General features: G+C 47.9%; 4 protein-coding genes and 1 non-coding gene across 5 annotated transcripts; 3 read left to right on the top strand and 2 right to left on the bottom strand.

Annotated features, from left to right (window-relative positions):
- Positions 1–6,340: 6,340 nt before the first annotated feature.
- Asppvi_003417 (uncharacterized protein) lies at positions 6,341–7,189 on the top strand (the record flags this gene model as incomplete). The annotated part of the gene is given in 3 exon segments (XM_043299382.1): positions 6,341–6,689; positions 6,740–7,050; positions 7,067–7,189. 3 exon segments carry the CDS (start codon positions 6,341–6,343, stop codon positions 7,187–7,189), a joined length of 783 nt encoding a protein of 260 aa, XP_043155317.1.
- A 27-nt stretch (positions 7,190–7,216) lies between these two features.
- Positions 7,217–8,458, bottom strand: Asppvi_003416 (uncharacterized protein; the record flags this gene model as incomplete). The annotated part of the gene is made up of 4 exons (XM_043299381.1): positions 7,217–7,525; positions 7,574–7,750; positions 7,843–8,271; positions 8,327–8,458. The coding sequence occupies 4 exons, from the start codon at positions 8,456–8,458 to the stop codon at positions 7,217–7,219; spliced, it is 1,047 nt and encodes a 348-aa protein (XP_043155316.1).
- Positions 8,459–10,039: 1,581 nt separating this feature from the next.
- Positions 10,040–10,702, top strand: Asppvi_003415 (uncharacterized protein; the record flags this gene model as incomplete). The annotated part of the gene is made up of 1 exon (XM_043299380.1): positions 10,040–10,702. One exon carries the CDS (start codon positions 10,040–10,042, stop codon positions 10,700–10,702), a length of 663 nt encoding a protein of 220 aa, XP_043155315.1.
- A 120-nt stretch (positions 10,703–10,822) lies between these two features.
- Asppvi_003414 (uncharacterized protein) lies at positions 10,823–11,811 on the top strand (the record flags this gene model as incomplete). The annotated part of the gene is made up of 3 exons (XM_043299379.1): positions 10,823–11,094; positions 11,162–11,199; positions 11,261–11,811. 3 exons carry the CDS (start codon positions 10,823–10,825, stop codon positions 11,809–11,811), a joined length of 861 nt encoding a protein of 286 aa, XP_043155314.1.
- A 1,927-nt stretch (positions 11,812–13,738) lies between these two features.
- On the bottom strand, positions 13,739–13,858 carry Asppvi_r0002. Its single transcript, XR_006253290.1, has one exon. It is a non-coding gene; the product is annotated as a 5S ribosomal RNA (ribosomal RNA).
- Between the last annotated feature and the right edge of the window lie 8,856 nt (positions 13,859–22,714).

The following is a 22,714-nucleotide window of genomic DNA, read 5'->3' as shown; positions in this document are numbered from 1 at the left end:
GAAGGAGGCTTACACATGCGGCTGAAAGTAGGAAGGCAGTGCCCTCCTCTTAGTCGTATATGTAAGAGTATTTATTTCCTCGATTTCCGTTTACCATCTTTACCATATATCTTTACCATATATCTTTACCATATATCTTTACCATATATCTTTACCATATATCTTTACCATATATCTTTACCATATAATCTTGTATATACCCTTAAGAAATGGCGGAGTCAATCGCACAGGTTGCGGGCAAGTCGTTATGTATATGCTGCCAAAATATCAACCTAAGTGATCTCAAAAGCGATGAGGGATATATACATCAGTCCACATTCGCTGCTCTTCGTCAAAACTCTTTGACTTGTGCCCTGTGCTATCTAATTATCCAAGCAGCGGATAAAACCAGGAGTGCATGGAAATACCATCGTTTTGTTATCGAGGATAACTCTGGTCCCATAAGATTGAAATCTGGACTAATTCAGGCACAGCGAGGGGAGTACGAGGGCGGCAACTTCTCAGCAAAGAATCGGCAAACGATGGGAAAGGTAGCTATTACAATCGGGATGGACGTCAGTCGCACATTGGCTTTTTCCATCAGTGGGGCGCGACTGGATATGTTCACGGTAAAAGGTATACATGTTCTGGGGAGCTAGAGGAATCTTTGTCAATCGTGGCTGACTATGTATGTCTTTGCCTTGATTTCAGGGTCCAACGCGGAGAGAGCCGGCGTCCCAGTTGCACATTTGGTCGACAGTTGCGCAATAACTCAGCGGAATATCCATTGCCTTAAACAGTTATTGCAAACATGTCATACGCACCATCTTCACTGCTCTCTCGACCTCTCTACAGAGCTTATGAAGATGCATGAAGAGAAATTCAGGAGCTCCGGAAGACCAAGGCGGCTTGTGGACGTCACAATGAATGATAATACCAAAGTCAGAGTAATGGAGGTTACTGGCTGCCCAAAATACGCGACACTCAGTTACTGCTGGGGCTCGTACCCACAGTTATGTGCGACTAGGGAGAATTTGTCACAGTTAGAACAGGGACTGAGTATTTCAAGCTTGTGCCCAGCAATTCAAGATGCTATATGTATCACGCGTCATTTGGATATCCCATATCTGTGGGTTGATGCTCTCTGTATCACCCAGGCCAAGAATAATGAGGCAGATTGGGAAAGTGAATTGCAAACAATGGGTCTTATCTACGCACAGTCTTACGTCACAATTTCTGCGGCAGCAAATGATGATTGTGGAAAGTCATTCACTTCGCTACGGAAATCGACTTTTATAGCGACACAATCTTGCAACTACCTGCCCTCAACCAGCACAGATATGTTACTCTTTCGTCTCCCATTGTTTGACTTTGCAGAGGAATTCGAACGTGATGTTTGCCAAAGTACACTGTCAAATCGAGCCTGGGTTATGCAGGAGCGGATGCTTTCCCCACGTACTATATACTTCACGCCAACACAAATATATTGGGAATGCAGGAGCTTCTTCTGGGCCGAAAATGGAAATGCGTGTGAATCACTGGGCTATAACGGCTATCGACCAGCGACGTTATTCATAAATTCATTACGCAACTTAGAAACTGCAATGTTGAAATCTGGAGAGTCATGGGTTCAAGATAACGCAGTCTCTATGTTTCTGCGGTCATGGTGTGATATTGTTGCTCACTACTCGACGCTGAAGTTGACGTATCCGAGGGACAAGCTCTCGGCTATTGCTGGACTTGCGCGACTAGCTTCACTGTTCATGCCCGGGCCTTATCTATCAGGCATATGGGGATGTGATTTAGCTAACGGACTCCTATGGACCCCCTGCGAGCACCCCATGCAAGTGCCAGTGCAGAAAAGCGCAGCATCATGGTCTTGGGCCTCCACTGTTAGCCCTGTTGAACTTTGTTGCAGACAGATATCTGTTCGTGATAATTCATTCATCATCCTAAAGAAAGTACACAGGGACAAGAACGGATTGGAAGTTCTGATGATTGAGGGGCAGTTGTATGAATGCGTCGTTTCAGAATGGCCTGAACCGTATCATAAACCCCGTCGGGCGAAGGATGATACAGGGCAAGATCCAACAATTCCCAGATACAAGTTCTGCTTACCTTCAAATTATGATTCAGACTGCGAGCGAGGTGTGTGCCGCTATGATTGTATAACAGGCTCACATACGAAATTGTTTTTCTTGCCCCTGACGGGTTCAAGTCACTGCTGCGGGTTACTTCTCGAGAAGGATGATTCAGAACAGAGAACATATAGGCGACGCGGAATCGGGTGGCACTCGAGTCTTTCACAGAACACGGCCCATCTCGAACTCCTTCGCTTGGTTTGAAGAGACTAAGTTGGTGGCCTCTTGTTAAAACCTCATTTATATTCTTCTAATGTCGCCTAGGTATACCTTCTCTATTAAGGCGAATCCAAGAACCACTGCGGTACAAGTCATGGTCTGATACGTAGTAATACTTTGATAACAAAGCCCCTAAAGGCATAGATTTATATTGTTAGATAGTTCGGATATCTGCCTTAGGAAAATCTGCGGCTTGGTACCACAAGAAGCCTCGTTTATCGATGGCACGCGGATCCAAAATTCCGCAAGGCTATATTTCAACTACTGTAGCTCCTTATTCCAGCTTGACAGCATTTCACACGATTGGATATAAGCATCAGCTTCCTGAGACATCCTCGCTTTCAAAATATTGGAAGATAGGGTTCAGTCGAAAGATCGTCCCGCGGTCTGAGATACAGTAGGGAATCGACTATAGACAATCTTGAGCTCCCCATCGAGATGGTCCCAAGGAGACAGCACTGAACACTTCGTTCGCTAGAAGAGGGAACGAATCCGATAAGCGATGGTAACGCCCAGACATTGCTCTGCTGGCGAAGAGGAGTAGGGGTTCATATCTGTCTTGACAGAGGCGAGTTGATCAAAATTGTTGAGGTGAGAGAAGTAAACTCGAACCGACCGGGAATATCGAACATGCTCAAACAGCCTCCCAATCCATGGCATCAACAATAAAGTCCCAGTCAATCTCGGATTCATCCACTATAGCACTTTCGGAATTACCTTCGTTTTCCTCCTCCCCCCCCCCCCCCCCCCCCCCAAACTCCAGCGTGGCAGACTCGAGAGACCCCATTTCCTTTATGATCGTCTTCAATAAACTCTCCTCCTCCTGGCTGTAAGATCTTGTTTTGGGGGATGAAGTGCGCAGGTCCGTAGGCATATGACAGCTTTTGGCCAAAGTCCTGGTCTGGGCCCTTGTGGTGGGCCTTGTCGGGTTCCCGGCTTTCTCGCGGCTTCGGATGATGAGGACATTCTGTAAGACCTTAAAAGCAAGGCAAGGACGTCCACCTCATTTGCACCCCTCGTGTCCCTCTATCAGCCGCGTCAACGTAGCCAAGGTGACCACCTTTTGTTGCTAAACTGGCTATCCTCCGCTGGGGATTGCTTCACACACGTAGCGCTCATATATATATAGCTGTCAAAACTGGCATTCCGCACCGTCAACAACTCAACGTCAATTACAGAACCCTACTCTAACACTTCTTACACTTATCACCACAGCGCAATTTGATTTAGAATGAAAAATTCAAGAAGCAAAAAGACAGAAATAAAAACATACTGCAGCCGGAATTCGCTGGTGGTCACCCACCCAACTACTAACCGGCTGGCGTGTGGCTTGAACGCGGTCAATACCCGGGTGGGTGCCGTGCACAAATAGTAGACATTGCAAACACACATCGAATAAGGCGTAAAGAAATCTCCAACAACTATATCAGATCTTCTCCTAAAATGGACTGGTTCAAAGGCGAAAAACAGAGATCGAAATAATGATCGGCTCATGTTCTTAATTGGAGGGCAATGCCAAGTTAAAATGCATGTGATCAAAGCCGTCTTTAAGTGTTGCAGTGAAGATGGATACTCCCTCAAATTCCTTGAATCTCTGCAACTGATAGCCTGGGAGTAGCGCTAATAAACAGATATCCTTCTTCGTCGATTGCATAGTAAACTAGCGGCTTCGTCTAGACAGAATATCATCGAAAGTGGTATTTGACTCGTCGCTTCCAAAGAGCATTTGAATTCGTTGTTCCCGATTCCTCGTACTGAGGGCTTGATTGACATCGCTATCAGTTGCGCGTCGTGTCTGATTTTTAAAATAAGACAGCACGCCGTTTTGATTTTGGCACCCGTACGGCCCCGGCTCTCCCGATTGAATTGCTGCAGAAGCAGCGAGGATGTCGGCGGCGGATGTCAGCCATACGGACTCTGTAATCCACCACTGGCCATTCGCGTCACTAAAGCATTGCGGCATCGTGGCTTTGACTCTTGAAGAATAGTTAAAACTGGGGTGGGTTTTGATATTGGAAGAGGAATGAGCACTTATCTGGGAGACCTATCTGGTGGGTTAAGGGCCTATTTAAGCACGTCGCTTGCTGGCAACGTTTTATGTTAATAGATTTGTCCAACCCAGCACGCTTAGCTTTGGCTAAGACCCTAGCAATACATTGCAATTGGTCGAGTGCCAAGGATCTTTTAGAAGAGGTGCACAGTAGCTGGCGGGAATTAAGGCAACAAGAGGTCACGAATATGCCAATGCACCTCAAATGGCAAAGATTGCCATCCTTCACAATATCTAACCTACCACAGTATACACATTGATCTTAAAAGGAAAGTCTTATTTGCGTACCGCTGACTTTGATTTATCAATGTTCGTTTTTGTAAAGTGGGTGGGTTGCATCCGGCCAGCTAATCTATGCACGAGGCAAATTCTGGTGCTTGGTATATCAATGTGAGTGGTCAAAGATGTATCTCAACTGACGTGTACAATCCCTTTCTTTCACTCTGGCTCCCACCGACCACTGCGCCTTGGCTTTCAGCCTAACGCACTGGCCCTTTCATTTTACCGGAGACGCCGCTCGACCCGACACCCAGCTTGTAATGCCTGTCGCCCAGGAGCAGAACCACTGAATTTATGCAGGCCGCAGCGAAATCGTTTGATTTCGTGTCGATCAACCTACTCCTTCCGTATGAATGTGACTGTGCACCATGCCACGAAGCCCTCTAGGTCTCCCTCTGTCTCAGCGCCTTTCGTCTCTGATTCCTCCGCTGGCCTCCGTCACATCTGCAAAGTACCGGTATAGCCTCAACGCCGCATATTCGACTCCGTCCGCCCCAGCTGAGGTTGCATTGCACAGCCCTGGTGCCACAGAATGGCACCCGGTTGTTTAGTCACTATTACTGACTGCAGCGGCGTGGCGGTGTTCATTGGATGTCAGTCCATCAGTCTTTTGCCAGCATGGAGGGGCCCAAGGCTATCAGATGCACAAGCCTCGTCTGCACACACTATAAAGGGCTTTGAGAGCAGTGCTTAACTTGGTCCAGACCACCCTTACCATCACTCCGAAGTAAGTGTTTTCCCATCCTACGATTCTTTGAATAGCATCTAAATATCTCATCCAGGACAAAAATCACAGTCATACATTCACCAACGCCATTCGCTGCACTACCCGTAGTCGAGATGTGTAACTCTGGCGAATGCACTGGCAATGTGATAATGCACGTTACTTCCTGGGCCAACTGTACCGAAAGGATTTACAACGGCACAGGAGTGCAAAATTATGTCGGCATTCGAACCTACAGAACTTGTGGAGCACCTTTCGCGAAAACGTGGTGGGAGGAGTGCGACAAAATCATAATGATAACCCCGACAAAGACAACAAAATACACCGTCTGTCCTAGCCATCGGGCAAGACTCGAGTAGGTAAGTTTTCAAACAAGGAGTCGAGAGGCGACCACMTACCGATACTAACAGCAATCAGCTCGGTGCAAGGTCATGAAGTGTGCTTAATCACCTTGTTCCTGTGGCTGGTGCCTCAGGTATGAACACAAGTAAAACCTCACGAAAAAGCTCCCTTTGCCACCCTGGTGACGGTGTCGTCGCCACTCCGAAGGAGGTCTTAGTCCGATACAGGAGATCTCTAAAAGAGTGGGATGAATACGAGGGACTTTTCGGGCCGATCTTGCTTGTTTGAGGTCTATTAAACGAGTGTACGTTGCCTAGTATTTCGTAGTTGAATTGAGTTGAGTCGATTGAGTCCTTTGAACTCTGAATATATTGCTGTAACCGATCACGTGAGTGAACATTTATCAACACTCCTCCTGTGGTGCTGAATCCGTGCGCCGCTTCTCGTTGAGAGAGCTCCGGCGGCAACATATCTCACGATACCTTACCACATCACCTTCAAATGTTTAGCTCTAGCTCCCATGCGAGTCAAGAGTCTCTTTCTACCCCGCCTAAAGACCGGATAAGTGTAGAAAAGGAAACGTTACTACGGGAGGAACATCTCGTGATGACACCAGCTCCGTCGGATCATGGCAGCTTTGCTTCCATAGATGAGGCCACCCTTCAAAGACGCAAGAGGCCTTTTTCTGAGGCCATGGGAGGAAACGAGGGGTCCACACATCCAGGTGCAGCTCCCCAGGATCCCCCATCTCGGGGCCTGTACTATCAAGGCGGCAGCTGTCCGCCGTGTGTGCCGCCAATGCATACTTCCGCACTAAATCTTTTCGGAAGCCTGCTACCCCCGATGGCACAGCGTCCCGACTCTCCCGAGCCGCCGCAGGGTCACGCAAACCCAGTCACAGTCTCTCATGCCACTCTAGATATGTTGAACATGGCTGCAACCCGTCCACCACTCGGTATAGATCGATTTTGTCTATCAGATTGTGGACTCTGAACCGGCCACCAGGGTTTGAGCATCATAAATACCCTGGTACTCAGCAGTTTGTCCCTTCTCGCATTACCAGCGATGGCACCATGTCCATGCATCTCGCTCACGTTGCCTCCACGTTTGGCGGATATGATGGCCCACAGCTTCTCCAAGGATTTGCGCCACAAAGTATGCCGCCGTACAGTCCGATGCAGTGGACGCAGGGCCGGCCAATTCCTGGTCATGGAGGCGAATATATGGTTGGTACGCAGTTTCAAGAGTCGCCAGCGCCGGTTAGAAATAACGTAGAAGGGGAAACTTCGGGCTTTCAACGAGCGCGCCGTGGAAAGGTATGTAACTGGCCAGTTAGCGCAGCTCTACGAACGGTTCCTAACACCAAAAAAGGGACCCCTTATGGGGCTTGGTTACAGTATGATCGCTTATCGTGGAAAGAAGCAAGCGTGTTGGCTCAACTCCGGACTGGCATGACAAGACTAAATGGATATCTCCATCGGATCAACGTGGCAGACACGGATCAGTGTGCATGTGGACAAGCAAGAGAGACCGTTGAGCACTTTCTCTTTCGATGTCGGAAGTGGACTCAATATTTTCCAGCGAAGTTCCTTGCGCCACCTGCCAGTGAATTGCGCATACATAGGCGGACGGATCCGTTGGCCGAATATCGATCTTGAAGTTTTTGATGCTGCGCAGAAAGTTGTTCTGGTTGACATACCATTGCCCATTGTCGCTCACATAGGGATCTGAAGTAATAACACCCAGCCCAACGAAGCTCGATGCAGCCAGGATCGTGGGCACGTTCAGTGGCTAGCAGCCGTTAGAAATGCTTACCGAAGGACTGTGCGTGGGACTTACATCACCTATGAACTGGGTATTATAATATTGAATAATAGCCGAGCTAACCAGGTACGTGCCTCCTAGAAACCAGATTACTGCAGGGTACCTGGTGCTCGAGCCGCAGTCGGCACCGCAGCGCCCTCCGTCTGAAATTGCTCGGTTGATAGGCTCCGTGTCGTCTGTGACCCCGTCACCCTTGGCTCCGTAGTCGMGAACATTTCTCCAAATCTAGTTTATTGTCTTAGTATTTGCGACTGCGAAGAAACTGTGGAGGAGCGTCGAAATACCTTGTAGCCGGTCGGGGCGAATGGACTATGGCCATTCTTTTCCATGTGCGGCATCCAATACAGAGAAGGGGCGCGCTTTTGAAGTCCCAAGTTACTCTGTTGGTCAACCAGCGACACATTCACATTTTCGGCGAAAGACTGGAAGTCATAAAGGCCATTCGACTGAACAAGAGCCTGGGGCGGGGTATTAGTCTGTCGCTTTCCTTGACCGTATTTGCGGCGAATATCAACAGCTACATTGCTGTGATTTCCACTAGGCGTGTTATCGGCAGATTCTGCAACAACCTTAGCCGCTCTAGCTAGCTCGGGTGGGATAGTATAAGCTCTGTTGCCACGGGTCGTGGCAGAGGGAGCATCGCGTTTCCGAAGACGGGCATTCTCTACCGCTTCAGAACTATAGTCTAGCGGTGGAGCCGTCGCAATCGATGCCTGCTGAGCATGAGTCCTTTGTCACAAATGCCTCGCTGACTCGAAGGATCTATACCTTTTTCTGGCGAGGCTCCCGGAAAGCGTATTGGTTGAAATTGGGATTCTCCACGCGGTTCTTGTTGACTTGAGCCAGAACTGCCAGAGCATTCTTGACCATGGTCACGGAATCATCAGAGTCGTTGCGCATTGATTGAGCTTCGTTGTTCCGACGATCATGATGATGACGATGATGCAGATGGCTGTGATCGGCCCGTGCCGTGGATATCAGCAGAATGTGGAGGATCAACAAACAGAGCGACAGGGTCTGAAACCCTAACCGATTGATTCCGATCAACCTCATCTTCAGCAAATACGCCCAACTTCAAGAGAAAAAATGTCTTCCTTGCTAAGCACTACAATCAGGGTCAAGGGGTTCTCTTGAGCATAGATTCCCTGCGTTCTCGACTACGCGGACGATCACTGGGGATGGCCGGAACGGAAAGACAGTAGTAATCTCAAAAGTGAACCCGCAATCAATGGCAGACTCTACCGCAGCAAAGTTTTCACTGGATTGATAAGTTCATCTCTCTCAGAGTGTTTTTTTACCCCTGACTTCTTGATTCCCCGACGCTCATAGGGCCGGACGTGAGACAGCCAAGCAACGGACTGTGTTGAACTTGGCCTTACTGCGATCTAACGAACACTTGTTCCTTGGCAAACACTACCGATTGCCAAGCCTGTTGGCGTTTAAACCTACTCCAGTAAGACCATCAGTAAGCGAAATAAGGTCTTCCCAGAATGCATGAGCATGTGGAAGATGTTGCTGGGATCATGAGTCGGTTTTGCATTCGGAAACGAGCACAATCATACCACCAGCAGCCCGACGGGTAGCTATACGAGGGATGTCCTTAGAGCGACTAAGAAATGATAGCAGCCTACTACCTCGCTTCTCTTGGCATATGAGATGCATCCGCCAGAGCCGGTTACTGGAGGAGCGACGAAGGCACCCGGTACTTGCTACTGCCTCGCTTCTCCTAGCGTCCTCAGGGGAATTCGTCGTAGCTCGCTGAACGACATTAAATCCCTCAATATGTGGACCACGTTGGATGGGTCCATTGCCTGGACCAAGACCGACGCAGTTCAAGTAGGGAACAGGCAGAAGCCGAGCAGAGCGGACTGCCATTCTCAATTGGTGAGGTGGAATTAGACGGCATCCCCCTGTTAAACATATTACTACACTAATGCGAGCGGCCGTTGCGGTTATCCATTACTTGAACCATCCTGCCGTCAACTCCCACATGGCAAGCTCGCTAAATGAAGTTCGTTCAGGATTAGGCCTAGCCAATAATAGGTGGGCGGACCTCAGCAACTGCAGAGAGTATGCACAAGAGTGGTGGAGTATATGGGTCAGGGACTATTTCCATCAAGTAGGCCTTTATACTCATAACTGGGTCGACAGATGGGCCACGGCAATGGACAGGTACTGGGCAACGCGGACAGGACTTACAGCAGTGCAGGTACACGAGGCTCTTCGCACTTTAAGGGACATGAATACAACCATACACCAGGATGATCTAGATTGGATTATAAATATTAGCATTAACAGTGCGTGGTGGAATAGACCTACCTTGGCATCGTGCCAAGTCTCTTGGCAAGGCGGACGGAAAGTATAAGTATCCGCTCAATTTCCAATCCAAACCCTCCCTCCTATTCTAGGCTTCATTAATTGCCCGGTCTAGGGAATTGCTTTCTTCCGATTCCTATCTCCCTATATTTAATTACAAAGAACATGGTGCCCACTCCTTCCCGACGTCTCATAGATTGGCTTCGACTCCCTAAAGCACCATCCTGGGGTTTCGTGATTTACCGCACCACATACAGCCCTCAATCCTACCGCCAATTTCCCCGAATCATCGAACTAACAAACTCCCTCATAAAACGGGAAATCCTCCACGAATATGCAACGTCTAAAGACTCCTATGCCGGACCCCCCGAAGAACTCAAAAATGGCTACCAGCTGATCTGCGCCAAACACCGCCCCATCATCATCGAAGACCGCACCCAGCTCAATGGCATCTCGCTCCACGGCGTGCGATCCCACTACGAATCCTGGATCGACGACTACGCCAGCGGTAGAGGAAGAGAGAACTATAACTGGGGCTACTCTACGCAGCGCCACGTGTGTCTTGTCGTCGACGAGGAGGTGTGTCAGGCCTTAGAAAACGCTGATACGAAACTCATCAGAGAGGGCGCGGGGGAGTATTTAAGAAAGTGGTGGGTGAAGGCCGTTGAGCCTTGGCCGGAGATTGATGAGTGGGAACGGGAGGCCACTGGCTTTGATGGGACGATGAAGGTCTCTGTTTTTTCGCTTTTTTTCTTGTGGACTGATATGGACGATCCGTACCCGATGTGGATGATGAGAAGGGATGCGAATGGGTTGTATACTGGCTGAAATGATACCTAATCAAGGGTTAGATAGTACCGTACGGAATATGCAAAGCAAAACCACGGCTTATGAAGTGGCAGCAGAGACTGTATTTATGGCAGAGACGCTGGCAGAATAATTGCGATCATGCCTGGAAGACTTAAAATGACGGTGGACGAATGCACCACAGCGTACAAAGAAGTCGCCGAGAAGGCCTTCACCGCTAAACACACAGTTTCTTTCCCTGGCTCTCCCTGGGGTGCTTCCTCTGCGACAGCACTGGAGTCCGCTATGAAACATGTCATACGAAAGTACTGCGTCGAAGAAGACTGTGCTGCCCAGCGGAGGCAAGGCATTTCCACTCTTGAGACCTGTCCACATAGCGAGGAGCTTCTCCGATATGATGGTTGCGTTAGGACGTATGTCTCTTTGGGCTGGAATTTCAGTCAAGAATAGTGTAAAGAAAGTGTAACTGACATATATTAGTGACGTTTTGGCGATAACGAAGGACGTATCGATGCCCGGTCAACTTTATTCAGTACCTATGACAGGACAACAAGCTTTCGTGATTGCTCTATTGGCAAGTTGCAAKGGCAGCATCTGCTGCGACAACATTCTTCAAGTCCACCAAGTGTGGGCGCGATGAGATCGAATTCATTGATGCTGGTTTCGGATATAATAATCCATGCGGGATTCTCATTGAGGCAAGGGAACAATTTCCCGGGTCTTCACAGTTACAAGTACTCAGCATCGGCACGGGACTCGGCGGCATGGTCACAGTGAAACACAAGCGGATGTCTATTCTCAACGCGGTGAAGAAGATGGCAACCAGCTCCAAGAAGGTTGCAGACCAAGTGGAAGCCTTGTTCGATGAAGAGGGCCATTACTATCGGTTCAATATGGATCGCGGCCTTGAGGATATCACCCTTTCAGACTGGAAAACGGACAGTCGGATCTCTTCACATACCCATAACTTCCTGAAGGAACAGTATAGGATGGTTGACAAATGTGCAGGCTGCTTCGCCGCTTCCGCTTGCGCAGGCAAATGCGAGAAGGTTCTCAAACACAGCAGCAATGTAAATGCGGTGATGTTCTCTCCAAATAGTCAGCAGCTCACATCTACCTCTCAGACATGAGAGTGAGGATCTGGAATGCCAAATCCGGAGAATGTGAACAGACCCTTGGTCATACTAGCCAGGTTGAAGCCGTTGCCTGGGCACCTGATGGTCGACGACTAGCATCTGCGTCTTGTAACAAGTCTGTGCGTGTGTGGAACTGCTTTACTTGGCAGTGCGAACTAGTACTTCAGGGGCACGGGGACGATGTTAACTCTGTTTCTTGGTCTGGAGACAGCCTGCGACTCGCGTCAGCCTCGAGCGATAGATCTATACGTGCGTGGGATCTTGCTAAAGCCAAATGCACGCATACCTTGTACGGCCATACCGATGAGGTCTGCGCAGTAGCATTTGCTTTGGACGGCCAGTGGCTGGCATCTGGCTCTTGGGACCGGACGGTTCAATTGTGGAACCTGTCGCGAGGTTAGTGCTGTGGCTTTCTCTCCTGATAGTCACTCCCTGGCATCTGTATCTTGGGATAGGGCCGTGAAGGTTTGGGATATTACTAGAAGTAGAGCGCATATTTTCAGTGGCCATAATGCGGAGGTCCAAGATGCGGCTTCTCTGCAGATAGCAATCAGCTGGCGTCTGCCTCCTGGGATAAGACGGTAAAAGTGTGGAGAATGGAACAACAGGATATACATAATCAGGAGTAAGGTTGCAAAGCCAAGGATCCTCGCAGACTGGGTGCTGCTCCTCTGGTAATTTCGCCGTTACCAAATTCTTGTCCCTTCTGATTCCTTTTACTTCGATGATATATTTGAGTGCTAATATGCTGAGTTTGGAGCCTTTCCTCGATCTGTTGCTGTTCGCCTTTATATCGTTGTCGCTGCTCTTTTCGTCATAGCCATTGATTACAGTGTTGTGGGTGCTGCTCATCTGTCTGAACTTCTTCGGCTTGTTTCTATCATCTCCTCGCTTGCTGGAAGTAATACTCTATTCGGTCTATTGAACCTGATTATATGGATACAATGGAACTGATGTGGAATAATGGTTGGTAAGTAATACTCTATTCTACCTATGCGGGATAATAGGCTGTGAGTAGTATAGAATCCTATGTTTAAAACATAGACTACTGTATTATCTATGAATAATAGCCAGTAAGTAATACTTCATTCCATCTGTTAAACCTGATATTACAAACTTTGATCCCTTTAGTAAACGAAGCTCTCTCAGAGGTATCATCCACAAACCGCCTTCCCACACCGGAATTTCGCTTCCTGCCTATCAAACTTGAAGAGATTAGGCTCGATCAACCGCGTCTGGCCACACACTTGGCTATCGAAGGGTTGAGGAGTAATTTTTTCTTTACTTTTCTTGACGTTGGGAGATGCCTTGATATGGGTTTTTGTCTTATTGAGTTAGATTTTCCCATACTATCATGCGAATGCAAAGGCTATATTAGATAAAAATGCTTCGTTGACTTAGCAGGACTTAGCAGCCCTTAACCTGCTGTAGAGTATAGGCAGGCCTTGCTCTATCGTTGCTCTTTTCTGTTGTTAGATTCTTCTCTGCTGTAGAGACGATTCCGTGCAAGGCTCCTAACTGCAATATGATCACAATATTCAATGACTGCCTGTCACGAATGGGGCTCTCCGCCTACATAGGAACCAAGCTATTATATATAGCTCGCTGGCAATATATAACACTCACACAGGGCTAACGGCTCGTCTACGATAATAACTCACTAATGTTTCGCCAAAATTGTGAACTCTATTTCTGTTCCCAGTCAATTCAAATTTTATTTCACTGTAGATGAAGGAGGGCATTATTTTTATATTTGGATCGCTTGTGCCGCACCTTCTTTGGAGTATAGAACACTCTGTAGCTTAGGGTCGGATGGCAAACTTTACCATCTGAGCCATTGTTGAAACCTGCTGATTCTGCATAACGTCACAGACTGTGATATACATCTCTGGATAAGATTAACCATGTTCAAAAGATCAAAAACATACAACAGCCGGGATTCGCTGGTGGTCACCCACCCAACTACTAACCGGCCGGCGTGTGGCTTAAGTACGGCTGAGCGGACGGGAAGCCCTGTTTTCCACACCCTGTGGTCGTATGTGCTAGATACCAAGAAGAAATAATACATGTATGCACTTGAGCATACTGAGAACCAACTCTGTATCTCTCCATCGACGTCGTCGAAGCATGTCCGAAGGAGAATAACCTAACGTCACATTCCCTGGTGACCAGGCATGTCTCCTACTTCAGCGACCGTAACCATGCCACGGGACGCCTCACTTTGTCTAGCTCAGAGCCCGTCAAAGTGTCTGTGTTGAATCCTGGTTCATGAGGACTCGACAAAACCGGCTCGCTCGATTCTGCCATGCTTCTGTTCGGTGTTATGCCCCAAATAGGCGGGGTCTATGGAGTACGGTAGTCACTACTCCTCCTCAGTAATGAATATCTATGGGGTATCTAACCTGGAGACAGTCTGGACCCCAGACTAGACATTTCTATGGCAAAAGCCAAAAGGATTGGCATGGCGTCAATGACCCGGCTTCGGACGACGGTGCGTTTTGGGACGATAGTGCAGGTGGCGGATCCACCTCGCCCCCTCATGGTTCGTGGCAACTCTTGAGATTCATCAGTTAAACCGGTGCGACCCAGTATCTATCCTCTGGCCCTACTCCGTAGTCGCCGTTAGTGCCAGACGAGAGATCAGAAGGGTGATACCACATACCAGTTATACCGTACCAGGATGGAACACCAGGTAAGTCTGAAGGAGCCAGCGGCAGAGTCGATGATTACTGATAGGAAGCGATTCCCTTCATGGTCCCCGATTGCCCGGCCCAGGATAGCCGGTCGACCCCCTGCGAGTCAGCGCCTGGTCTCTATTTGTACGTAGTAGGACTGTAGTACCAATCTAGCAGACTGCCACAGGGTTAGGTTTATTGCTATTTGCTCGCATTGATTTGCATGCTGCGGGGATATCCGGAGTTTTACCGACATTTGTTGCGGCACTGTCGTTGTGTTTTACGCTTACCGTGAGGAAATAATAGCTAAGACTATTCCTGGGCGCTGGGACGCAGATTGAGTTTGGACGGTGTCGATTCGGTTCTTGGCCGGGTGCACCATTGGCTCAGGCTGGTTGGGCCAGATCAAGGTTGATCCACAGATTTGACTTCACTAAGCATAATCAGGAGAAGTTAGAAATCTATTCAGGGTTTCAGGTCGATTGTGGATTAGCATACGCAGTATGGGTCTTTTGAAGCCCAGCAGTGCGTCCAATGTACATGCTGTATGCTACGGTATTACACGGAGTAATACGTATTATTATGATCATTCTGATCTCCTGCGGCAAACGTCCGTCATGATTGTGGTACACCGTTGAGGCGCCGAGTTAAACTGCGCTGACAGCGGGAAATCCGTTCATTCGTCTTGAGATGGCTGGTTCAGGTGCGGAGAGAGAAACGGTAGAACAGTCTCGACTCTTCCGGGTCAAGGACCAGTCGAGGCCCCCTCAGTGCATACTCCGTGGTCGGTACAGTATCTCAAGATTGATGAATCCTGAACAAAAATGCCTAAGAGAAGAACAATTTGTCAGATACGACGAGTCAGTTGAAGTTGAAGTGACGCAGCATCGAGATTCTCAATAGTGCCATCACATCGCATTGCATTTCCGCCAATCCTAGAGGATGAATCTCACGGGTGGCAATCAAATTGATTCTCTACCATTGGCGATATCCAGCCCCCAAGCCTGAAGTCTGCGCGGATGTACTACCGGGGACCCGGACTAGAAGAGAGCAACTGGTCATCGTGACGGCGATGATGACGAGAATGGTCATGCCTTCCGCCCTGAGGCTCGCGGCACTTCTCCGAGCATAGGCGAGGAAAGAGGTGGAACGGCAGCCGCAGACTCACCATACCAAGTAGCAGTATTTGGAATCTCAGGACACAAAGGCCTGCCCCTTCCCGACGACTCTTCCTTCGTCCCCAGAGCCCTGTACGTAGTTCAAGATGACCCAGGATAGCTACAGACGCCGACACACACGAGTTCTACAATCCCCATACGCAAGGTGGATGGCCTCTCTGGTAGAGTGGAATGTCGGCACAGGATTGGTAGCACTGGGAGCGTGAGGATGTAGTGTACTCCGTAGTTCGTGATGGATGCGACGTCAAGTCCCAATGGGGAAATTCGAGCTCTCCCGTGTCGGCGCTTGGGCGTATCGGGAACCACATGGCCGCAATGGTCCCCGAGCGGGTACAAACTCTGTCATGAAGCCCGAGCAATGTTTGTCTTGTTTGTTTACTATGGATTGGGGTCCGTATCTTAACATTGGCTGGACTACTCCGTACTTTACGCATACTACAGCTCTAACTCATTTTGTAATGATATCGTTTACCACGGCGTGAGTATCTGGAAAATGGTTCCTTAAGGATAGATCCAATATTGCTACGTCATCCTTCAGAGATCAATAATTCCATTCGTTCTGATTGAGTGTTGAAGTGAGATCGTAGATACAGATCATCTCGATCATTCCCGTTGAACCTTTACCCGACCCTGAAGCCCTGATACCTTCGTACCAACCATACAGACATACGTGATCGAAGCCCCGTGGATACCACTTCGGAGTACTCCGTACTAGCCACTACTTCATAGACTGTATAGGCGCTCCAATAGTCTGCCGACTGCTCCTCTGCCATTGCACGGCATGATATGTAGGATTCGTGCAATGATCGACGATGGTTACGTGGTGTCAGATCGCAGTCTGAGCGTAGATTGATGATCGCTTCATGATATCTGCGTTGTCAAATCTTCAAGTGATTGCAGAATCTAGATGATTTGTACTGTGATAACTGATAATCACGCAGCTTCTTTTACCCTTTTTGTCAATTGTCACAGAGATGACATGTCGGGACAACTTCCCTAATGTCAAGTCTATTGAAAACTCAAAAATCTCAAATCCTTGTCGACATGAAAATCTCCTCGTACCGGAGAATCCATCTTATATTGCTCCATACCCGACTTGGTAGGTCCGTAATGAGTCTCGCGGCGATCACGCAAGCCCTGTTGGTCCCAAGACTGCTTGCTACCTAAGGCTTCGAAATTCCGCATTTCCCGACAGGTTTCACTTAGACTGGAGGTAGTGAGTGCTGCGGAGTACAGGACTGGACTGACAGCGGACTGCCGCCGACAGTTGGGGTGCTCGGACCCCTTGAGGTTCGCATTTGCAAGCTGGAGGCCCGACAGTTAGGAAACAGCGGCGGATGCGAGAGGGCCGTTCGCTCCACTCATTCGCAACAAGGGTGGTTCTACCTTACTAGAGGTTCTACTAGGTGCTCTACCCTTTTACTCTTTTGGTCCTGGCATTACGGGTTTCGTATTGTACTGTCGTATTGTACTATCTTACGGAGTACTCGTGAGGCGTTCCATACTTTTATATACCCTCTACAGGGATACTTATTTGTCAGTTACTATGTGGGCATTATTGTCTACTTCCATCTCCCTCTAATTATTTGGAATCTGGTCCATAGCATCCCGCACAAGGGGTTGATATATTGGTAGCCTCAACCGTTGAATTGTATGAGCTGTCTGTCTGTGTCTATGTCAAAGCCTCAGGTACGATCTTGAACCGCTGCCTGGGGCATCCTCGCTAATCGTAACGCAACTGACAGGGGGTTATCCCTGCGTTGGACTAAGGAAGCGGACTAGTACCAGGATAAATCTCAAATACTTGCCGCGTCTCTAGTTGGTACCCAGGCTAAGGGAACGCCGCACCACTACTACTGCAGTGACTGGGACAGAGTGATTGTGGATTTTATCAAGAATCAATAGTCGCGCATTGTCACTCTTCAGTCGTCACTGCGTAGATAGTGCTGCTAGTCGAGATAGTATGGAGTAGATTAACTACAGGAGTTTATAATATATATTAATATATATCAATGTATAAGGTTGATTAATGTCAGATATGACAGGTCATCTCGTATTACGTCTCGTCTCCCCCGTCTGCTAATTTATCCATCACTGATCTAATATCGTCAGTGGATTCCCCGCAGACACAACATTGTTCCTATTGTTACACCTCCAGAACTATCAAAATGCATTGTATTATTGTAGTAGTATGTGTCTGTCGCGGTCGCACTGTACCACGAGGGTGGATCGCAGCGACCCGTCCACATGGCTTTTCTCGTAACTTACCCTGATGGACCAGCCTGACTGGCAGTTAGACACCAGTGCTTATAGCCCGATAATCGTCGCAGAAACGCCTCGGGGTGAGACCGATCCAGACCGAGCCCTGCTCATTGCTTACTGGTGGTCAGCCGCTGCGGACATGCACCGATACAAGCTGGAGTACAGTACCTGAGCTGGAGATGTTCGGCTATTCACTCACTTACCCGTTGTTCCCCGTTACCTCAAACAATATATTTAAATAGGCCTAGTAATGATCTGCTGGATATATCCATCAGCACTAAACAGTTCCCTTCTTCACCCTGGCTTAGGCTTTGCAGATATAATAGTCTGTTACTGAGTAGTCTGTAATTGTCAGGGCAGTCACCCAACAGTGACCTTGGTCGGTAAAATCCCCATTGATGAGGCTTGCAAACCAGTTAGAAAAGCAGAGTGGGTTGGCCCGTCTATCATTTCCTGAAACAAGCTTAGAGGGGCAGCCCCATAATGACAAATACCTTAAAATCGCCCCACCAACCAGAGACACGCTTTGGCGAGAGTTCGTCATGTCATGACTATGAGCTTCAGGGGTTCGTGCTTCTATTGCTCTGATTGGACTAGCGTATTACGATTATACATACCTGTACTTGTTTGTATGGCTCTGATCGTTCTCCCCGCTGTACTGGGTATTAAAGACTGGTGGTAATGACATGCCGCCATTTACCCACTACTTCTACGGGAGTCGTGGTTATTCTGATTGCAGGTCATCTGTGGTTCCTAACGGCTTTACGGAGTAGAGAGCGGGGTGTCATTCAAAGAAGCGTTATGATGGAGTCTGGTAGTTGCAGACTGAAACTGTAGGTAGACCCTCCATCAGCCTTCATATCATACCCCCTCAGTGGGCTTTAAATAGTATGCTCTCAGATCGAATCCTGCTCCGTGCAAACAGAGAAATACAGCCGAACAGGGCCGATTTCATCAATTCCCGGACCAACAACATCATGCTGATCCTGATTCTAGAAGTTTACCAATGATGGAACTGTATTTGAGATAGGAAAATGCTTATGAATAGGCACACCTGAAAACTGGAATTATAACGATCAAGTTATGATCAGCAGAGTTGATCGCTGATAAAGCTTATTAGTGCGGTGCAATTGCATGGGTTCCATGGTTCAACAGGCAAATAGTCAACACCACCTCGGAACCTCGACTGATCAATCAATCGCGGCATCGTGTGCACGAATCGATATCACAGCCAAATTCTCCGATGTAATGGGGCGCCCAATGCCCTCGCGTGGCGGCTAAGCGCTGATCAAGGAAAAGTTAAACATGTCAATCAATAATGATCGCTGGGTTGACATTTCCACATACTCAAATCCTGTCAATTTTACCTTTTCCTCCTTCGAGACTATTGTCAATTTGTTCCCCAGTCGCCCGCTATGACAGGGCATGAGCTTATGGGCAGACGCCAAGTAACGGCGGTACCATTTTCTCAAGCAGCCGAACATGCCTGATTGGGTGACATCTCTTCTTGCATCGATGAGATGGTGAACCTATGAGTGGTTCCCGACTTCCCCGATGTGTCGCTAGTTGACCATGAACTTGAGCCATTGAAGACAAAGTATTTGGTCAGCATTGTGGCTGCATGAGTACGACGCGTGGCTCAGCAGATTGGAGGCTGCGAGTCAGGGTCAACCACTATCTCTTTCCTAATAAGGACTTCGTACCTCGATCTGCCAAGTGTAAGAGGCTTGCAATGGCTTGCTTGCTTCTTTCGCCATTCCTTCACTCGATCTATCACGCGAACCGTACAATATTCTCCCACGATGCCACAATGGAAGGGGAAAATAGTTCCATGGAAAATTTTCACAGAAAAAGGGGTAGAATGAGACCTGTCAATCTTCCATTCATCTTCTCGAATGAAGCGAGTTGACACCCGCAACTTGGGCTTGGTCCCTGCAGCGAAACGTGAGACAGGATCTCAAACATGAGATTTTGGTGGAGCGTTTGCGTGGTGTCTCTTTTTCTTTCTGGCTGGTGAGTGAGGAACCTGGGTTTTTACGTGGACACCATGGCAGCTGACCTTACCGGGGTTCTGGTGAGCTGCGTATCCATTCTGGTACAGCTAGGATTCCAGGAAATAGGCCATCTCTATAGCGCCCCACTCCCAAAATATCATTATGATGGACGGTAGCTGGATGTGATGTTGTCATTACTTGCAATGGAATGATCGGATGCAATGATATGATGTAAGTAACTACGTAAGTAAACGATCCATCTAGTGAGTGTGTAAGCAATCATGCAGTACTAGGTAACTATGTACAGAGTAGTAAGTATGGACGTAATAAGTATGGACATCATGCCTGTCAGTGGTGGCGCCGACAAGCAGGTAGCTACGCCGATTCGAGGCTGCGTATTGGCGAGATCCATGGCGATCGTAACCAGGCTGGGTTAATATCAAAGTAAAAAGATTCCAAATTCCAAGGAGGCGCTAGATGCAGAGGCGCCAATCATGATTCTCCACTAAACGGTTCATCTTTCATGCCTGGGTAACGGCCTACGGAAGAAGTGGAGAGATCAGGATTGGCTTCATGGCCAATGATGACACGAAATGGCCGAGGGGTGGACATGGCTGGCTGAGGCTGCCTCAATACACATCCATGCAATGAGATAGAGAACAACCAGCTCTCATGATTTGTTTTTCATTTGCATCTTGTTATTTCAGCGACACTGATCAACAATAGTTCTTTCATTGGATATGATTTGTTTGGATACAATGAGTGTACCTGCCTATTGACCTAAATAAAGTGGACAAAGCATGGAAGAATCCTGGTTAAATATTTGTCTGCCAAGCCAGAGCACCTTTCTTTTCCTTTCCAATAACCTCCCGCCCATGATATTATATTTGACTTACATTTGATAGAGTAGTACATGCTCTGTTGTGGAAAAGGATTCTAGTTTACGGAGGACTACCTTTTTAGTACTGCATTCCTAAATCAAAACAAGCCCTAATTCCGAACCCACGATGACTTCTTGGCGCGGGTTCATTCGTCCAGACTCCAGAGGAGGCCGTTTCTGCCGCTCCCGTTTTTCTGTCAGGGCCTGAACCTTGAAGAGCATGGGCCATCCATCGCCATCAATGGCTTGACGATAGGGAGAGTATTTGTGTTTTACATAGGGATAAATTGAATTGATAATAGAATCAAGGCTGACAATTAGGCTGGACCTCTATTTGTTAACCTTCTTTCCTGTCCATATTGCTGTGGAGCACCATCGCAATTTGATATTCACCTTCACTTGATCTATCAAGTATCAATATGCTTCCAAATTGTTCGTACAATTATCGAAAGCCCAGGGATCGACTTGCGTTCCCCTGAATCACAAGTATCCTGAACCAGTAATATTCATTGTAGATTGTAGATTCCCGGACACACGAGGTCCGTAGTTTTGGAATTATCCTGCGCCCCATAACCCTGTGTAGGCAGGAGTTATTCGCATGACCTCACACCTTCCCACTCTTCAGTACGATCCTCTGGCAAAAGCAACTGACTGAACACCAAGGTATCCACCAGAGAAGAGAGATCATTCTGTATCACACAGCATTGCTGACAGCAACAAGATCCCTGTTGCAATACCGAGCCTGTGGGAGACTACAATGGACCACCCCACGATCTGGAAACGCCCAAGCTGCAACTGCAAGCTTGCAGTTGATCACTGTCACAGTTGGCTTTTCTTTTTTTCCTTTTATTTTTCTTTTTTTTAATCATTTCTTTTTTCATTTTCGCCGCCACTCGTTGTCCGTCTAGCCTTTTGTTCGCTTGCTGGTTTTGGCTTTGGGACCCCCTGTCAGACTGATGGGTCTGGTCCCCTGGCTTTCCCAGAAGGGATACTGCGCAAAGCATCCACATACTTCTCTCTCGGTCTGCCCCACCTGCATGTGGGATCATTGTCACGGCAGGATTCGGTTTTATGTCAGTGTATACTTTGTCTATACTTTCAGGTAAAGAGTCACTAAAGGGCTCTTAACAAATTCAGTATTAGCAATTAATCAGCTGCAAATAATTATTAAAATAGCGTTCATTAATATGGAATTTTTATCAGTAGCCGCCCTCCTGAGGCTCACTAGTCCGTGGTTACAATTGTCATACATGGTATCTTACAGACAGACCAAATACAGATCTGTAATAATACAAGAAAATAAATAAAATATTTAAAATCAAAAAGAAAATCATATTATTCCGACAACTGTCAGCTCCGAGATCTTGGATCAGATCTTCTCCTATAGCGTGCTTGATGTGTGGAGCAGTACGACCTAGTGCTACTGTAGTCTGTAGCCATTTCCATTTTTCTTTTTGACCCGTCTCCCTGGACTGGACTGGACTGGACTGGACTGCTGCTTTGGTTCGTTCTGAGAGAATAAATAAGTCCATCACCATCTCCGTCTCCTGTCATGATTATCGCTGTTCATCGTCCTGGTATCCCATCCGCATATAACTACAACCTCTGCCACGCTCTTCCAATCGACTTCCAATTCACAATCGACTTCAATCGACACCAATCAAGAGCTTACTTGGTTTCATCATTCTCCTTCAGCTGTCTGCGCGCTAAACGGTCTGCTCCCCACTATTCGGGTTTCGGGGTTAAGTCCAAGCCTGCCAGCCTTGTGCCAACCTTTTTCGCTCGCAAACCAACTATATTACCAAACTAGTCCCAAGCTTCATTCTTCTTTCTAAATTATACTCCTCTGTCTTGTGTATATCTTTACTTAACCAAAGCCTAACTCTATCTGACACACTTTCGGTCGAC

The sequence above is a fragment of the Aspergillus pseudoviridinutans genome (genome assembly GCF_018340605.1).
Source record: "Aspergillus pseudoviridinutans IFM 55266 DNA, scaffold_2, whole genome shotgun sequence".
In the NCBI taxonomy this organism is placed as follows: Eukaryota; Fungi; Ascomycota; class Eurotiomycetes; order Eurotiales; family Aspergillaceae; genus Aspergillus; species Aspergillus pseudoviridinutans.
The sequence above is the reverse complement of the archived record's forward strand: the minus strand, read 5'-3'. Positions and strand labels throughout refer to the sequence as shown.